Source organism: Mustela erminea, chromosome 7, assembly GCF_009829155.1.
Source record: "Mustela erminea isolate mMusErm1 chromosome 7, mMusErm1.Pri, whole genome shotgun sequence".
In the NCBI taxonomy this organism is placed as follows: Eukaryota; Metazoa; Chordata; class Mammalia; order Carnivora; family Mustelidae; genus Mustela; species Mustela erminea.
In genome coordinates, this window is record NC_045620.1 from 89530413 (window position 1) to 89546978 (window position 16566).

General features: G+C 49.1%; 1 protein-coding gene across 21 annotated transcripts in view; it reads left to right on the top strand.

The window, feature by feature from the left end:
- Positions 1-16566, top strand: part of DYSF (dysferlin) — a 204191-nt gene that overhangs the window by 20736 nt on the left and 166889 nt on the right. For all 21 annotated transcript variants that reach the window (XM_032352429.1, XM_032352420.1, XM_032352432.1 and 18 more), the window contains one exon: positions 207-298. In XM_032352429.1, the coding sequence (XP_032208320.1) occupies positions 207-298 (92 nt within the window). The remainder of the gene's footprint in view (positions 1-206; positions 299-16566) is intronic.

The window sequence follows — 16566 nt, forward strand, 5'->3', positions numbered from 1 at the left end:
GGAACCTTGCTATTCATGTATTCATGTATTCATTCATTCACTCATTCACTCATTCATTCATTCATTCATTCACTCATTCATCCATCCACCCACCAGCCCTGTTTGTGGATGGCTGTTCAGGGCCCTGGGGAGACCAAGGTGGACCAGACACAGTTTCTTCTCCTAAGGGGCCACCAGTTAAGAGGTGTTTTCTCTTTTCATTCCAGGGCTTTGAGTGGGACCTCAAGGGCATTCCCTTGGACCAGAGTTCCGAGCTTCATGTGGTGGTCAAAGACCATGAGACAATGGGGAGGAACAGGTGAGGTGGGCAAGGGGGACTCTGTGGCCTGAAGGTGCAGGGAGGTTGGTGTGGACATAGTCTCCAGAATCTGGAGTCTGGCCCTGGAGAGCTGGTGTTTCAACTGGGCGTTTATTGAAGATGTGCCTCCTGTGGGCCTGGCCTTGAGGGAGATGTTGGGGAGGGGCCTGTCTGGAGGCAGGAACTCAGCTACAGGTAAATCTGAGGCTGCAGGGGAGGGAGATGGGCTTGAATCAGGTGTGCACGGGTTCGCAAGGACAGCCTGTGCCCCAGGGAGGAGGGAAGAAAAGGCTCCCTGTGTCCTGCTCCAGCCCAGGGGAGCCTGGGTGCGGCCCCCTCTCTCGGCCCTGCCCAGGCTGGTGTGGGCAGTGGCGCACTCCAGCAGCGGGCTGACAAAATGAAGCTGCGGCTAGCAGGGAGCTCTTGAGGAAGGCTTCATGGAAGAGGAGGGACTTGAGGTGAGATTGTGGTTTAGAAGTGGGACGGTGATAAAAGGTTGCAGTGACTCCGCACGTCCCTGGGGCAGGCCTTTCCCTTGTTTCATGTATGTCGTGCGGAGAGTTTCTAGACATGTGCGGTAGAGGAGCAAAGCTGTGGGGGAGGAAAAGTGGGCTTTTTACAGGCAGGCGATGGGTCCTTTCTCTTGTCTTTGAGCTGAGGGCCTTGTATGTGCTGGTGGTAGTTGGGGGGTTGGGGGTCGGCAGGAACAATCAGGCTTGCAGATTGCTGGCGCTGCTTGTTGTGGGGTCCGGTGGTCTGGGAGAACAGCCTGTGAGGCCCCGTGGCCTTGAATGTGAGGGCAGAGTTCAGCCTTCCCGCTGGATATGGCAGGATTGGGCTGTGTTAGGTGCCACCGGGGGTGGGTCTCTGCTCTTGGTGCCCTTTCCTGAGGCATGGGCTTGCAGTTTTGTGATCTGCTCACAGGGTGCCTTTGTCTGGGAACTGGGTCAGCCAGTGTCTGAGGCCTGGAAGGCCTGGCTGTGTTACTGTAGGGTGGGAGAGGAGAGAGAGGGGGAAAAGGGAGGAGTCAGGGGCCTAGGAAAGGCCAGTGAGGGTCTCAGGTGGCAAAACACCTGGGAAGTTTGAAAGCTTAAAAAGTTTGGAAGAAAAATCCAGCTGCCATGGTCTCTCTGTGACTATGCTGGTCATGGGTGCAGGGCAGGGTACATGCGGGGAGGGTGGGCGCATATTCATTAAGACATACGTCCCACCTGCACAGGGGGCAGGGGCTGGAATCCCTTCACACTAATCTATCCCACACAGACATTTTGTGGGAAAAAGGCAACTTCTAATAAGCATGAATGGTGGAGCTGCTGGTGAGGGAGGGAGGGACGATGGGCACTGGACAGTCCCGGAGGCTTCCTGGAGGAGGGGCACACAGACTGACTCTAAGGCTTTGGAGGGTGAGGACAGGAGGGCATTCCAGCATTCGGGTGTGGTGGGCAGCCAGGCTTAGGCCTTACAGGTGGGACTCACACAGGCAGCGCAGTGAGGAGGGACCCATGGGGCCAGATTGGGAGGGGTTCTCTGGGTCGAGGATAATAATAGCAAAACCATAGAAGCTGATGTTTGGCAAGAGCTTAGCCAAGTGTCTGACCCTGTGCTGGGTCTTTATAATACAAGATCTTTTTAATCAGCTGGTACTGCTGTTGTGGTTGTCATCATTATGGGGGACACTGTGGCTCTGAGAGTTGGGGGGCTTTTCTCAGAGGCTGGTGATGGCAAAGCTATTCTTTTTTTTTTTTTTTTTTTTTTTTTAAAGATTTTATTTATTTATTTGACAGAGAGAAATCACAAGTAGATGGAGAGGCAGGCAGAGAGAGAGAGGGAAGCAGGCTCTCCGCTGAGCAGAGAGCCCGATGCGGGACTCGATCCCAGGACTCTGAGATCATGACCTGAGCCGAAGGCAGCGGCTTAACCCACTGAGCCACCCAGGCGCCCGGCAAAGCTATTCTTGAAGGCAGGTCTGAAGTGTGCTCAAAATCACTGAGCCCCTGTGCTTCTCAGAGGCTCCTGGAAGGCTGGCGGGCAGGAGGTGCAGGACCCTTCTAGAGAGTTCCATATGCTTATGATGCTGGACTTGAGAGGGCTTAATGAGGCAAAAGTAGGACAGTCCAGTTGCTGCAAGGCATGTGGATTTCATTTTCATGATGCTATTCAGCGTTTTGCAGGCCCTGTGCAGAGATTTCCAAAATTATGAAGGAGACCTGAGAGCAGGGGCTATAAAGATATTTTTGATCAGTTCAAGAGCCAGGCTGGTCCTCGGGGTGACACTAGGCCAGAGCCACACATGGGGGCCAGGATGTACTGCACCTTGGGGCCTTCTCGTTGGCCCCTGTGGGTGTCCTCTAGCTCCTGGGGGGAAAGCCAGGTCCCCGAACACCAGTTCACTGCAGGGTCAGCGCTGGGAATCAGTTCCTCAAACTTCAATGTACGGAGTTGCTAATTCTTGAAACTTCCAATTTACTAGAAACTTCTTTCTTATAACTACTTGCATGTAGGTTCTGAGTTTTCCAAACATTTCTTTATTTTGCCTTTCTAATGGGGTGCCTGGGTGGCTCAGTCAGTTAAGTGTCTGCCTTCAGCTCAGGTCGTGATCCCAGGGTCCTGGGATTGAGTCCCCGCATTGGGCTCCCTGCTCTGCTGGGGGCCTGCTTCTCCCTCTCCCTCTGCCTGGTGCTTCCCCTGCTTGTGCTCTCTCTCTCTCTTTCTCTCTCTCTGTCAGATGACTAAATAAAATCTTTAATTTTTTTTGCATTTCTAACAATTAAAAATCAAATGTGAATTAAATTAAATTTAAATTTAAACTTATATTCATAAATAGCTAAAGAATTTCCAAGGTTGCCCAAACCGCACTGGCCTGTGTGGAAATAATGGAGTTGTGGCTTCATTATGGCTGCCCGCAGGGTTTGCAATCTCCAGAGCACTTTGCTTGGCTGTAGGGGCTGGAGGGGGAAGCTGCTGGAGCAAGGGTCAGGGAAGCAGGGTATTCAAGGCTGGGCTGTGGGCCCCTGCGTTCAGACTTCATGGAACTTTCATCCTACACATGATGGTGAGAAAATAATTCGAGATTAAGTAATATACCAGGAAGTGAAGAGAGAAACCATGCAACATTTTACCTTTTGAAAGAGAAAGGGGAAAAACTTCAGTGGTTTCGGTTTAATGAGATATTTAAATAAGACACTTGCTCTCTGGGGGCACCCTGGATGGCTCAGTCGGTTGAGCGTCCGACTCTTGGTTTCTGCTCAGGTCATGAGCTCAGGGTCGTGAGATCAAGCCCCACGCTCAGCATGGCATCTGCTTAAGACTCTCTCCCTCTCCCTCTGCCTCCCCCCAACCCCAATAAATAAATAAATCTTAAAAAAAAAGAGAGAGAGAGAGAACACCTACTCTCTGCTTTCACATTGTCACTGTCCAGTCAGGAAGCCAAGAAGGAAATGATAGGCATGAGAGTGACTCTTGTCATTTGATCTCAAGATTTCAGTCAGGACCTACAGGGTCATCAGGCAGCCCTCTGTCATTTCTGGGTGTCCTGAGCTTGTGTGCTATGCGCTCACAAAGTGTCCTCCTTGGACTTCTTCTAAATGAGGTGGACCAGAGTCTCCACTGCCTTGAATTCTTGGTTTCCCTTTGTCTCGCCTCTCCTCCCTCTGCCTAACCTTCTCACACCCCCTCCGTCTGTTTTTGGAGGTCCCGCAGAGTGCCCTCTTTCTTCACAGCCCCTGCCTTAGCACCCCTGTCTCACAAGTCTGGAACTTTGCTTCTCCTTCCTCCTCTCTCCTTTCTTTCTCCCCTCCAGCTCTTCTCCATCCCCATTCTCGTCTCTGTCCCCAAGGCCTCTGTGACATTTGACACTGCTGTGTTTTCCCTGTTGACTGTTGGCAGTTTGGGGTGGCCTCATTATACCAGACGGGTCTGCTGGCCCGGAGGGGGATCCTGGGGAGCCTCCATGCCAGAGGAGGGGAACAGGGGCTGGGAAATGCCCCCTGGCTGCTCAGCACCCACCCACCCTGAGCCTGAGGGACCCCCCCCCAGAGCCCACGGCAGGGCCGGACCAACTCTGTGTTGATAAAACCAGGTTTGAAATGCACAGAAAGGAAACTCTAGGCCTATGGATAGGAGACACTCTGGAAAGCCCTGCTGGAGGTCCTGGACTCCTGTCTCAGGCAGCACTGAACAACTTCCTGTTCACTGTGGGCTTCTCAGAGGGTGGATGCCCGGGTGCTGGTGCTGATCCCTTACCAGCTGTTCCGACCCCTGGGACATTCCACCGAGATGTTCCTCATCCAGGCCACACGATAGCAACACCTACAGCTTTTACTTACTCCAGTGGCTGGTGGGTGTTGTGACAGCTCCCAGTTATTAGGGATTTCTACCAGGCAGCCCAGGGTGAAAGCCACTCATCTCAGTCTAGACCTGTGCCACCTGAGAGGATGGCAATGTTCTGCGCTGGCTGGTACAACTGAGGAACGGAATCTTAAATTTTATTTAATTTTAATCAATTTAAATTTGAATAGCTAATGTGCCTAGTGGCTTCTGTGTTGAACAGCATAGCTCTAGATTTTACAACAGTGTTCCAATCCTGGCTCCATATTAGAATGACGTGGGAGCTATTCCGCCTCCCCCCCTTAAGATTTTATTTATTTATTAATGTTAAAGAGAGAGAGAGTGAGCGTGAGTGAAGGGAGGGGCAGAAGGAAGGGGAGACCCTGATGAAGGGCTCCCTTCCAGGATCCTGAGGTCATGACCTGAGCTGAAACGAAGAGCTGGCCATGTTTTGGGGAATTGCTGACACTTCTGTAAAGATGTGCTCTCAGTGTTTTCATGGATTAGCTAGGAAATAACTATAAACTGTCACTCTTGTGATAGTGCCCATGTGTGATTCCTGGTGGAAATGTCCAGCATGAAATAATCGTGGCTAAAATCTCACATGGTAGAATTGTGAGGGGAGTGAGGAAGGGAAGGAGGAGTCCTGTTGGTAACTGTAATCACTGACCTGGGGAGAATTGGACTTAATAGAAATAATTCCATCAAAGAAAACTCAAAATCGAAAGAATCTATATTTGCTAGAGTTGATAGGAACCAAAAACATGAAGAAAAAAAATCTTTGAGCCAAATCTGGTTGGAAAATTTAAACAGAGAATAGTTGGTACCAGTGACACTAATTTTAGTCAAATGAAGACTGAAGAAAAAAGAAATAGTTAATTGCACTGAATAGAAAATATGTCAACAAATTAAGTGTGGTTAATTTAATTTACTCTGGAGAATGGTTTTTCCATGAGAACCAATTAAAGTAGGTGTATTTTTTATTTAAATATTTGATAAACATACTCATGTAAGCAAAAGTCTCCATCGGGTCAAAACATCTGCCTGTCCCAAAGACGCCAGGGTCAAAATGTTCATCACTGGCTCCAGACCTAATTGGGTTTAGGGTAGGGTGGCCAGGTTCAAGAAAGAAACATCTAGAACACCCAGTCAAGTTTATCTCAAATATTGCATGGGACATACATATAATAAAAAAATTATTCCTTTTTTATCTGATATGTAAACCTAATAGTGGATTCTGTATTTGATCTTTCTCAGGGTGACTGTGCACCCTGTCTCCTTTTATTTTATTATTTATTTATTTTTAAAAGATTTTATTTGTCAGAGACAGAAGGAGAGAGGGAGAGAGCGTGCATAAGCAGGGGGAACGGTGGACAGAGGGAGAAGGAGGCTCCCCGCTGAGCAAGGAGCCCGATGTGGGACTTAATCCCGGGACCCGGGGATCTTGACCTGAGTTGAAAGCAGATGCTTGATTGACTGAGCCAACTAGGTGTCCCCCCATCTCCCTTTAAAGAAGCAGGATGGAAGGACCCCAAACTTTACACCAGGAGTTGGTCAGGAGTCATATTGCCTTAAAAAAGCCTGTTCACAGAAGCTCATGTTTGTAGTAGCGATTTCTTTGGAATAGTTGGAACCTCTTGGTGGCCTGGTGACTCTGTGAGGTGCAGCATGAAGGGGTCTCTTACTCCCCCACAGAGCCTCATCTGCCCTCGCTTTCCCGTGATGTGGGTCATCTGTCATGGTGCCTACAGCTGGTGGGGGGCCCAGGAAGCAGTTTGGGAACCTCTCTGAAAGCCTCTCCTTCTCCTTCTTCCTCTTTTTTCTTTTTTTAAAGTTTTATTTCCTTATTTATTTCAAAGAAAGAGAGAGCGCACACATGCTAGTAGGGGGAGCGGCAGAGGGGGAGGGAGAGAGGGACTCTTAAGCAGACAGTGGGGGGCTCGATCCCACTGCCCCGAGATCATGACCTGAGCTGAACGCCCATCCCACTGAGCCACGAGGCGCCTCCTCCTCCTTCCTCACACAGGGCTTGACACCCTAGCCTGGTGGAATGAGTGTGGACTTCAGGAGGTGGGATGCTGGGGCCTGGTCTCAGCGAAGCTCCCTGAGCCTTTGTTTATTCATCCTTGGGGGGCGTCCCATCAGTTGCACAGGCACCTCTCAGGGAGCTGCTGTGGGAAAGGCTGCTCCTTAAAGGGCAGTTCCTTTGGGCACATCCTCTTTCCAGATCTTTCTGTGCTGCTCTCCTACCTGCTTCTGCTCCCACTGACACAGCCTTTTCCCAGCAAAGCCCGCTCTCAGCCAGTGATGGTTTGAAAAGGGACTAATTCATCCTGAAGTGCTGGTGGCAGCTTATGGCTTAATGTTTTGCCCTTCATAGGAGTCTGGGGGACCATGCTGTTGAAGCCAGACTCTGTTTAGACCAACAGGGGAATGTGAGTGGTAACAGGAAGACACCTGACAGACTTTGAGGACATATTTGGGGAATGGTGGTCTTCCTGACTTCTGTGATGGTCCCTTGTAGGCCTGCCTCTGAGCCAGGAGTAGACCTTGGTGCCCTCAGGGTAGGGGTGGGGGTGTCCTGGTGCCTCCTGGGACAACAGGCTTAGTGTATTGGGGAATATGGGGGTTTCTCAGGAGCTGAGCCAGAGTCTTCGTCCTTAAAAGGGGAGCCCCGAGCAAGAGGGCACAGGCCCCGGGCTGAGGGGCCTGGGGGAGCAGCCTGGCTGCGTGGTGTCCCTCGGCTGCACAGGGGCTGTGTTGGTGTAGTCCAGGGATTCCAACCTGGCAGGAGCAGGTGGCCTCAGTTCCACAGAGCCAAGCAGGGCAGCCGTGGTGGCACGGGAATGAGGGTTAAAGGTTGCTCTCAGGGACCCCGCTCTCAGTATCGAGCCTCATCCTGACACGGTGACCTGAATTTCTCTGAACCTGTTTCCCCATCAGGATAACGGCCATGACAGTTCCTCCACTGCGCAGTCACGATGCTTGTGTGAGATAATGTGTGGGTGTCAGATGCCTACTCGGTGCTTGGCACACTGAAGGTGTTTAGTTAGGGACTGTTGGATCCATAGAGCTACACGTACACAAACCATACCAACCGTGAGCGTAACACCACATGCCCCTGTGGACACAGGACCATACCGTTGTGTGCACCAACCGGCCGCACACATTTATTTTAAAATATTTAAATTAAATTATTTTAAAAAAACTAAAGTAAAACCCCACAAGAATATACAAATTAGAAGTGTTTTATTTATTTATTTATTTATTTTTAAAGAATTTTTTATCTTTTATAAACATATATTTTTATCCCCAGGGGTACAGGTCTGTGAATCGCCAGGTTTACACACTTCACAGCACTCACCAAAGAGAAGTGTTTTTTAATAAGCAAAAGTAACCTCCTTTCTTAAAAAGTTCGTAAAGGAGGAAGTGCAAGTTTTCCCACCCTTTCCCCCTCTGCTGCTTCCCTTCCCTCCAGTGTGGGACAGTTTGATCCCAGTTGTTGACAATTTGGCACATCTCTCTGTCGGCTTTTCCTCAGCCTGTGCAAGCATCTGCTTACAAAATGTGTGTGCGTGTCCTTAAACAAAAATGGAATCATGCTGTACATATTGGTCTATACTATACTATTAGGGACCCTTTCCGAGGTTAGTGTGGATTGATCAGTCCCCTTAAATCAATTAAAGGTTTAATTTCTTTATCTGAGAGAGAGAGAGAACACGAGCAGGGGGAGAGGCTACAGGAGAAGCAGAGTTCCTTACTGACAAGTGGCTCCATCCCAGGACCCCGGGATCATGACCTGAGCAGATACTTAACTGACTGAGCCACTCAGTCTGGATCAACCCCATTTTAAATGGTTGTGTGGTATTGCACAGGGTGGGTGTCCCATAATTTATCCCAACTTGCCCTTACTGACTGGGATTTGGTTTCTTTCTAATTTCTTTTCTGCTCCTTCAGTGAATATCTTTATCCAAATGTTTTCATGTGTGTATACTATTTTTTTTTTCTTTAAAATAGGTCCCTGGAAGTGTGATTATTAGATCAAAGGATATGAGCATATAACATTTTCATAGATTCCACCAAATTACTTTTCAGAAATGTGTCCTAATTTATGTCCGCTCACAGTATAAAAAGGTGCCTGTCAACTTTTTATTTTTGCTTAATGCCACCGTGGGGTGAGAAGAGTATCTTATAAACCATGTTTTCTTTCTTTCTTTTTTTTTTTTAAAGATTTTATTTATTTTATTTTTAAAAAGATTTTATTTATTTATTTGACAGACAGATTACAAGTAGGCAGAGAGGCAGGCAGAGAGAGAGGAAGAAGCAGGCTTCCCGCTGAGCAGAGAGCTTGATACAGGGCTCGATCCCAGGACCCTGAGATCATGACCTGAGCTGAAGGCAGAGGCTTAACCCACTGAGCCACCCAGGTGACCCTTAAAGATTTTATAAAGATTTTAGTTTTATTTACTTGAGAAAGAGAGTGAGCGACAGAGAGCATGAGTGGAGGGAGGGGTAGAGGGAGAAGCAGGCTCTCTGCTGAGCAGGGAGCCCCATGCAGGACTTGATCCCAGGACCCCAGGGTCATGACGTGAGCCAAAGGCAGATGCTTAACTGACTGAGCCATCCAAGCGCCCCTATTTTTTTTTTTTAATTTTTAAAGATTTTATTTATTTGAGAGGCAGTGCAAGAGAGGGAGAGAGATCACAGAGGGAGAGGGAGAAACAGAGCAGAGACCCCGATGTGGGACTCGGTCCTAGGACCTAGAGATCATAACCTGAGCCAAAGGCAGATGCTTAACTGACTGAGTCACCCAGGCGCCCCTTTAAGGTTTTATTTTTAAAATCTCTACACCCAACATAGGACTCACACTTACAACCCAGAGATCAAGAGTGTGTGCTCTACTGACTGGGCAAGCCCCAGGGGAATTAGATTTAGTTACACTTGGGCAGCCCCTGGGGAATTAGATACTGGCTAAGGAGCCCCTAACCTGTGTTTTCCTGACTGCTGGTGAAGTTGGGCATCTTTTTTTTATGTGTTTTATTGCCCATTTGTATTTCTTCTTTTGTCAATTGCCTATCCTTTATTTTGAGTTGCTTGTTTTTTTCTTGCTAATTCATGGCAGTTTGTATGTTTGGGATCCTATCAGGAATATTAACTCTTGGTCTGCTTTCTGTGTGGAGGATAATTTCTCCCTGCTGACGAATGTTATTCCCACACAGGACTAGACACCCAGCTGTGTGTGTGTGTGTGTGTGTGTGTGTGTGTGTGTGTATGTGCACTTAGACATTTAAAAAGAAAGAGTGGTGGTTTGCTATTGCTAAAGTTGAGGGAATTAGGCCTAAGTTCAGCCTCTGGGTTTCAATAGGCCAGCTTTCAGGCCCCCCTTTCTGGAATATTTGGGAGGCAGAAATATTTACAGTTCACCCTGTCATTGTTCTCAGCTTGCTCGGAAGTGTTGACTGTACCATGATTTTTCCAAGGATTTTTATATTTTGTCCTGAATTCTCTCCAGGACACCCCTGGGTTTCAGAATAGTTTTTCCTTTGTCTTTCTCTGGATTGAAATGAAAAACTATTTAGTTACCCTTGGGCAGCCCCTGGGGAATTAGATACTGGCGGGAAGGTTGCCAGAGGCCAGGCGGGCTCAGGGGGTGGGAATGTCCGGCTGTCCCTCGTTTCCTGCCCCTCACTGCCGGGCACACACAGCTGAGGGCTGGGAGGGGGAGCACAACTCACGGCCGTCTTCCCGCCAGGGATGTTAAATCTTCCGAGTGTGCTTATGTCTGCGTGCGTGCATGTGTGCGTGCGTGTGTGTGTCCTGCCAGCCAGGGGCTCCATGAATTTCCTGTCATGCCCGATTCGTTGACTCCAGTGAGGGGAAGGTGCCGCTGAGTCAGTGATGAGTGGGTTTGCACTGTAATACAGGTATTTTTAGTGGACATGTCCTTGTCTTAGTGTAGAAGACAAAGAATGAGAAACTGACACATAGAAATGCTTCTGGAGCATTTTTAAGAATTTCGAACTTACAGAAGAGTTGTAAAAAGAGAACAGCGAACATTCCTTACACTCTTGACTCAGAATCCCTGCTTAACATTCTACCCCATTTGCTTTCCATTAGTCTCTCTCCTTTCCCTCCTTCCCATTTTCTTCCTTCCTTTCCCCCTCTCTCCTACATGAGGGTAAGTGATAGTCATCATGGCCCTTTAACCCTGAGTACTCCAGTGTATATTTCCTAAGAATAGGGATATTCCTTTACAGCATCACAGTGTCGTTACCAACTTCAGTGAACTTAACATGGTTGCCAGACTTCCTCCTAATTCACTGCTTGTGATTTGTCCCATCAGTTGACCAAATAATATCTTTTTAAAAAAGATTTTATTTACTTACTTATTTATTTGTTTATAGAGCAAGTGAGGGGAGGTGGGGGGTGGGGGAAGGGCAGAGGGAGAGAGAGATTCTCAAGCAGACCCCCCCCATGCTGAATGCGGAGCCTGATGCAGGACTCCATCGCCCAGCCCTGAAATCATGACCTGAGCTAAAATCAAGAGTTGGATGCTGGAGCCACCCAGGTGCCCCCAAATAATGTGTTTTATAGCATGTCCCCCTCCCCCTCTTTCTCAGTATGGGATCCAATCTAGACTCCCATATTCAAGTTAGTCATTACATCTCCATAGCCTCCTTTAATCTGGAATGTTCCCGCAGCCTTTGTCTTTTACAACAACTTACATTTTTGGGTAATATAATACACCAGTTTTTAATAGATTTGTTTCATGTTTTCCTCATGATTAGATTCAGTAACTAATTCGTGGCCAGACTATTTTGCAGGGGTGTTGTGTCTGTCTCAGGCCTTGGAGGGACAAGACGTCCCTCATTGGTGATGTTCATTTTGATCACCTGTCAAGGTGGTATCTGATTTTTCCATTGTATATTTACTGTTCTTTCCCACCCACATCTGAGTCTCTTAACGGACATGTTAAGACCCTGCAAATATCCTGTTTGTCATCAAAATGTGCCCCTAGATTTAGTATCCACAGATGACTCTTCCTGATTGAGTCTTTACCATGATGGTTGTGAACTGGCTTTCCCTTCCCAGCACTTCCTCCACATTGACTGGCTGTGGAAGATTCCATTGGTCATGGGGACAAATGTCTAACCCCACTACCCTCACATATTGATCCTACTCTGTGCTGGGCTTGGTGCACCAGCCATACAAGCTTTCACGGAAGCCTTCCCCCTGGGCAGAGAGGTCAGCCAGAGTGGAAAGACCTGTGAGTCCCCAGGCTAGGAGTCTTGTTCCTTCCATCCTTGAAGGACAGTGCTGGGGTCAGGTAGAAACCCATTTCCGGCCTGGATTACTCTGTCAGAAAGTCCTTCCTTCTATTCAGCTCTTTTTTCTCCCTAAGATTTTGAGTGTCTCCCTTCTATTCCACCATCAGGAAAGAACAAACATAGATCTAACTTCTTCCAAACGACTTCATGGCTTCAAGCCATGATCTAATGTTGTCCTCACAGTGATTCGGTACAATAGGTACGTGCCCAGAAAGATAGGGTGGCGGTGAATGGGGTGGGGAAGAAAGGGAGCTGCTATTTCCCAAGCCCCATCCATGCTCCAGGCACATGTAACAGTGCGTGAACTCCCATTTTACAAGAACCCTTGGAAGTGTGCACTTTCCCCAGAAGCTTCCATGGTGAAGAGGTGGTTGTCCACTTTGTTCAACCAGTGTCTCCAGTACTTACCACAGTAGCAGACCCGTGGTGGGCGCTCACTGCGTATTTATCAAATGAATGAATGACTGACAGATGAGGCTCAGAGAAGTGAGGTATCTTGTGCCCAGCCACACAGCGGTCACATGGAAGAGCTGGGCTTCCAGCCCTGGTAGGATGACTTGAGAGCTCTTATTCTTAATAATGCAACGATAAATACGTATTTTTGGAAGAGGAGAGGAAGGATGTTTCCAGAGCATTGTTAGAGGTGCCATCTGGAAATGTTAGGAGTGACCCGATACATGCAAATGATGGTTTGGGTGACACCCTAGAGCCTGCCACCTGAGGCATCCCCTGAACCAAATAGAGAAGGAGCTATGTGTTCTGCTAGCTTTCCTGGGCCACTTTTCTTTTGGGGGCTTTGGGAGAGGGACCTCATCTTACATCCAAGTCTTTGTCAGTGTCAGTGTGAGCTACACTCACTTCTCCCATCTTCCTGCTCCCCGTGTGGCTCCTAGTGCCTGGGGCTCTTGTCTGCCCTGGGCTGCTGCACCCCGTCCTTCTACAGCTCACAGTGCTGTGGTGTAGTGGAGGTCTGGGGTGACTCCAGAGGGTCTGCCATCCTCTGTGGCTGGGAGATTACTTTCCCTGCCATCAGGGTCTCGCTCTCTCTCTCTCAAACAGATAAAATCTTAAAAAAAAAGAGGGGGCCTATTAAAAAATACAGAAAATAAAAAAGCATAATAAATACAGCTTGGAATTACACATTCTTAAAAAGATTTCTTTCTTTCTTTCTTTTTTTTTTTTTTTAAAGATTTTATTTATTTATTTGACAGAGATCACAAGTAGGCAGAGAGGCAGGCAGAGAGAGAGAGGAGGAAGCAGGCTCCCTGCTGAGCAGAGAGCCCGATGCAGGGCTCAATCCCAGGACCCTGGGATCATGATCCGTGGCGAAGGCAGAGGCTTTAACCCACTGAGCCACCCAGGTGCCCCTAAAGATTTATTTCTTGAGAGACAGAGAGAGTGTGCCTGCATAAGCTGGGCGAGGGGCAGCAAGCCGACTCCTTGCTGAGCGTGGGACCTGACAGTGGGGCTGGGATCACCACCCCATGAGATCAGGACCTGAGCAGGGTCTGAGGCTTAACTGACTGAGCTGCCCAGGCACCTCTGGAATTAGGTAGTTTGTTTTCGTTTTTGTTTTTTTTTAAGTTGAATCAGATGAAATGTGGTGGCTGGGCTCTCTTTTGTAAGGCTGGAGCAAGCCGAGGACGTTTTGGTTTCTTACATGATGGTGTGTTCCAGTTCACATTTATGGGGCTCTGAGGTGCACCAGCAGGTCCAGCAAAGGAAAGCCTTTAGGATCTGCTTCTGTCTGCCTTGTTCTTTCTGCAAAATCAAGTCGAATGCCTTTTTGAGACCCAAGTTCCTTGTCTGTAAGATGGACTGAGCAACTAACAGTACCTACTTCATAGGCCTATTGATTTTTTGAATGAGGGGAGTGTAGGAAGAGTGCTTGGCATTAGCTCCCGTGCACTGGATAGGAGGGGAGCTATTGTTAGAAGTAAGTTTCGTGAGGGCGGAGACCGGGTTTTGTTGGACGTGTTGAATATGTATTTGCAGCATGAATGAATGATAATATTTTTAGGATTTTATGTTCCATTTATAAATTTAAATTTTGAGTTGGTAAAAAAACATGGGAGGTTATAAAAACAAACTGTTGAGAGAAAATGCAGTGAAAATTCTCCCTGTTGCCTCTGTCCTCTGTCTGCCTACTTCTTACCCATTCCCCGTAGATAACAATGGTCCTTCGTTTCTTTCTTGCTTTCTTTTTTTTAAGATTTTATATTTTTTTCAGAGAGGGAGAAGGGAGGGAGAGAGCATGAGTGGGGGGAGGGGCAGGCAGAGGGAGAAGCAGACTCCCCGCGGAGCAAGGAGCCCAATGCGGGGCTTGATTCCAGGATCCCAGGATCATACCCTGAGCTGAAGGCAGATGCTTAACCGACTGAGCCACCCAGGCGCCCCTATACGTGCTCTTTTGTACTCTTTTCTCATTTCACAATGTACCTTGAAGATCTTCCGAATAGAAGTCGGTGGTGTACTTGCCATGATTGTACAGTCGTGCAGTAAATCAGTCATTAAGCTGTACTATAGTTTATTTACCCCCCTTCTGAGATGGACATCTGGACTGCCTCCTGTGTTTTGTTCTTATAAACGATATTGTAAGACGGCCCAGTGTTGTGAGATAAAATTGTTTCGATATCTTTGTGGTTCATTAAAATAAACTTACTTGGCCACTTTAATTTATAACCTCCCTCTTACGACTCAGAATCGGAGGCCGTAACCCCACTTGCTCCCCGAGAGTTTCTCCCATCTCAGACAGTCGCCCTACTGGGTGACGAGTCTGGGAGCCAGATCTTTAACTACGGAGGAAAAATGTGTGCCTTGTCAATGTGTGAACTGCCTGGACCCCTCCTCCCTCCCCGGCGCCGATCCCTGAGCTCCTTCTCAGTCTGTGGGATGGCAGCTGGGACTTCAGCCTTCACATTCCTCCTGCGGCTCCAGAACAGCACGACTGAGAGGGATGGTGGGTCTGGGGAGGCTGGGAAAGCGGTGACATTTTCTTATGGCAGGCTGCAGGAGGTGCGGCCAAGGCCCACGGGGTTTCCTTCCTGCCTGCCAGGCTCTGCACACACTCAGAGGAGGCTCTGCACACACTCAGGGCTGGCGCTGATGCAGCCCATGCAGGACCCCCTGCCCCTCCTTTGAACCGTCCTGAATTCTGTCTGCCAAGCCGCCACGGTTGGTGCCGCTGCCACTGCCCGAGCACGGGGCATTGCTAGTTGGTGTAGGCCCATGGGCCCCAGGGTCTGTGCCTTGATCTTGATTTCTGGATGTGGTGGGTTTCCCTGAGGGTGTGGACCCTCATCCTCCCCTGAGGCTGCCTGCATAAAGCCTCCTCTCCTCCATCCACCAGTGAAAGAATGAATGAAGAGTGGCCATAGGGTTTCCTGTGATCAAGCCTCAGACCCATTCATCTTCCCCAGGGAGTCTGGCCAACTACTTGGGCCTCCCAGAGCATCCTGTGGGCCCACTCTGGGGCTGCCTGCTCCGTAGGCTTGGGGACAGCCAGTCTACTCGGGTGTCTCTGGCCTCTCCTCATAGGGGAGTGGGGGCTTATAAAGGCCACCCAGCTCCTCCAGAGGACTGGTCCCAAGGCCTGTGGTCAGGGGAGGACTGTGGGAGGTGGGGTCATTTCAAGGTCCAGCAAGACATTAAGGGAGGAAATAACAAGCGGTCCCTCCTGGCCCAGGTCTCCCTGCCTCCGGAGGTTCCTGGGCTGACAGGGGTAGGTCTGGCCCTCCCACTGCATTTCCTCCCATTGTTCCTGCCCCACTTCCGGGAATTCTCCAGGCCTGGAGGGCTGGCGGGCAGAGGCCAGAAGGGGAGGCAGCCCAGGGCCGGTCTGCTCTGGCCGCAGCCTCCAGGGCTCCGGAACTGGAGCCCCAGCAGCAAGTCTACACTGCTGGGCCTGCCCTCCTTTCAGCACCCACAGCCCACTCTGCCTTCCTGTCTCCAAGCTGATCCAGCAAGGAATCAGGGCCTCAAGTTCTAGGGCAGGCTCTGTCAATCACCTGCTGGAGCCAGTCCCTCCCCTCTGCCACCCCGGCTATACTATGAAGGACTGGGGGACTCCGATTGCGAATGTCGCGTGGATTCATGGGTCTTTTATATCCATGGCCCTGTCATTTTGACCTTGCCTGGGTCTTGATGTAACCCCAACTAACTAACATGAGTTTGCCCCTCCCTGAGCCACAGATAGAAACTACCCCAGCTGGAGTCATTGCATAAAGGAAACTTTTTTATTTGCAGCAAGTAAGATCCCTGGGAATAACTTCCAAAGCCATGACTCCCCTAGCAAGGGGTGAATGGGTTCCTTTTATTTAAAACATTTAGATAGGGGAGGGTTGTCGTCTACGTGGAGACGGACCTGAGGTCGATCTCGTGCCTTGGGGAAACATGGCTATCCCACATTGTATGTTATGTAAATGAGGCTTGCGCTCCAACTTGGACAGAGATTTTAGTGTTATCATGAGGGTACAGGTAACCATGAGTCACTCCATAGGTCCCTCCAGGGTCCGACTGTGTAGGTATTGATGCGGAGTGAAGCTCGAACTGGTCTACATGGTTTGGGCCGCCAGAGCACTTCGCACGGGCAGTCATTAGGGTTTGAAGGGAAGT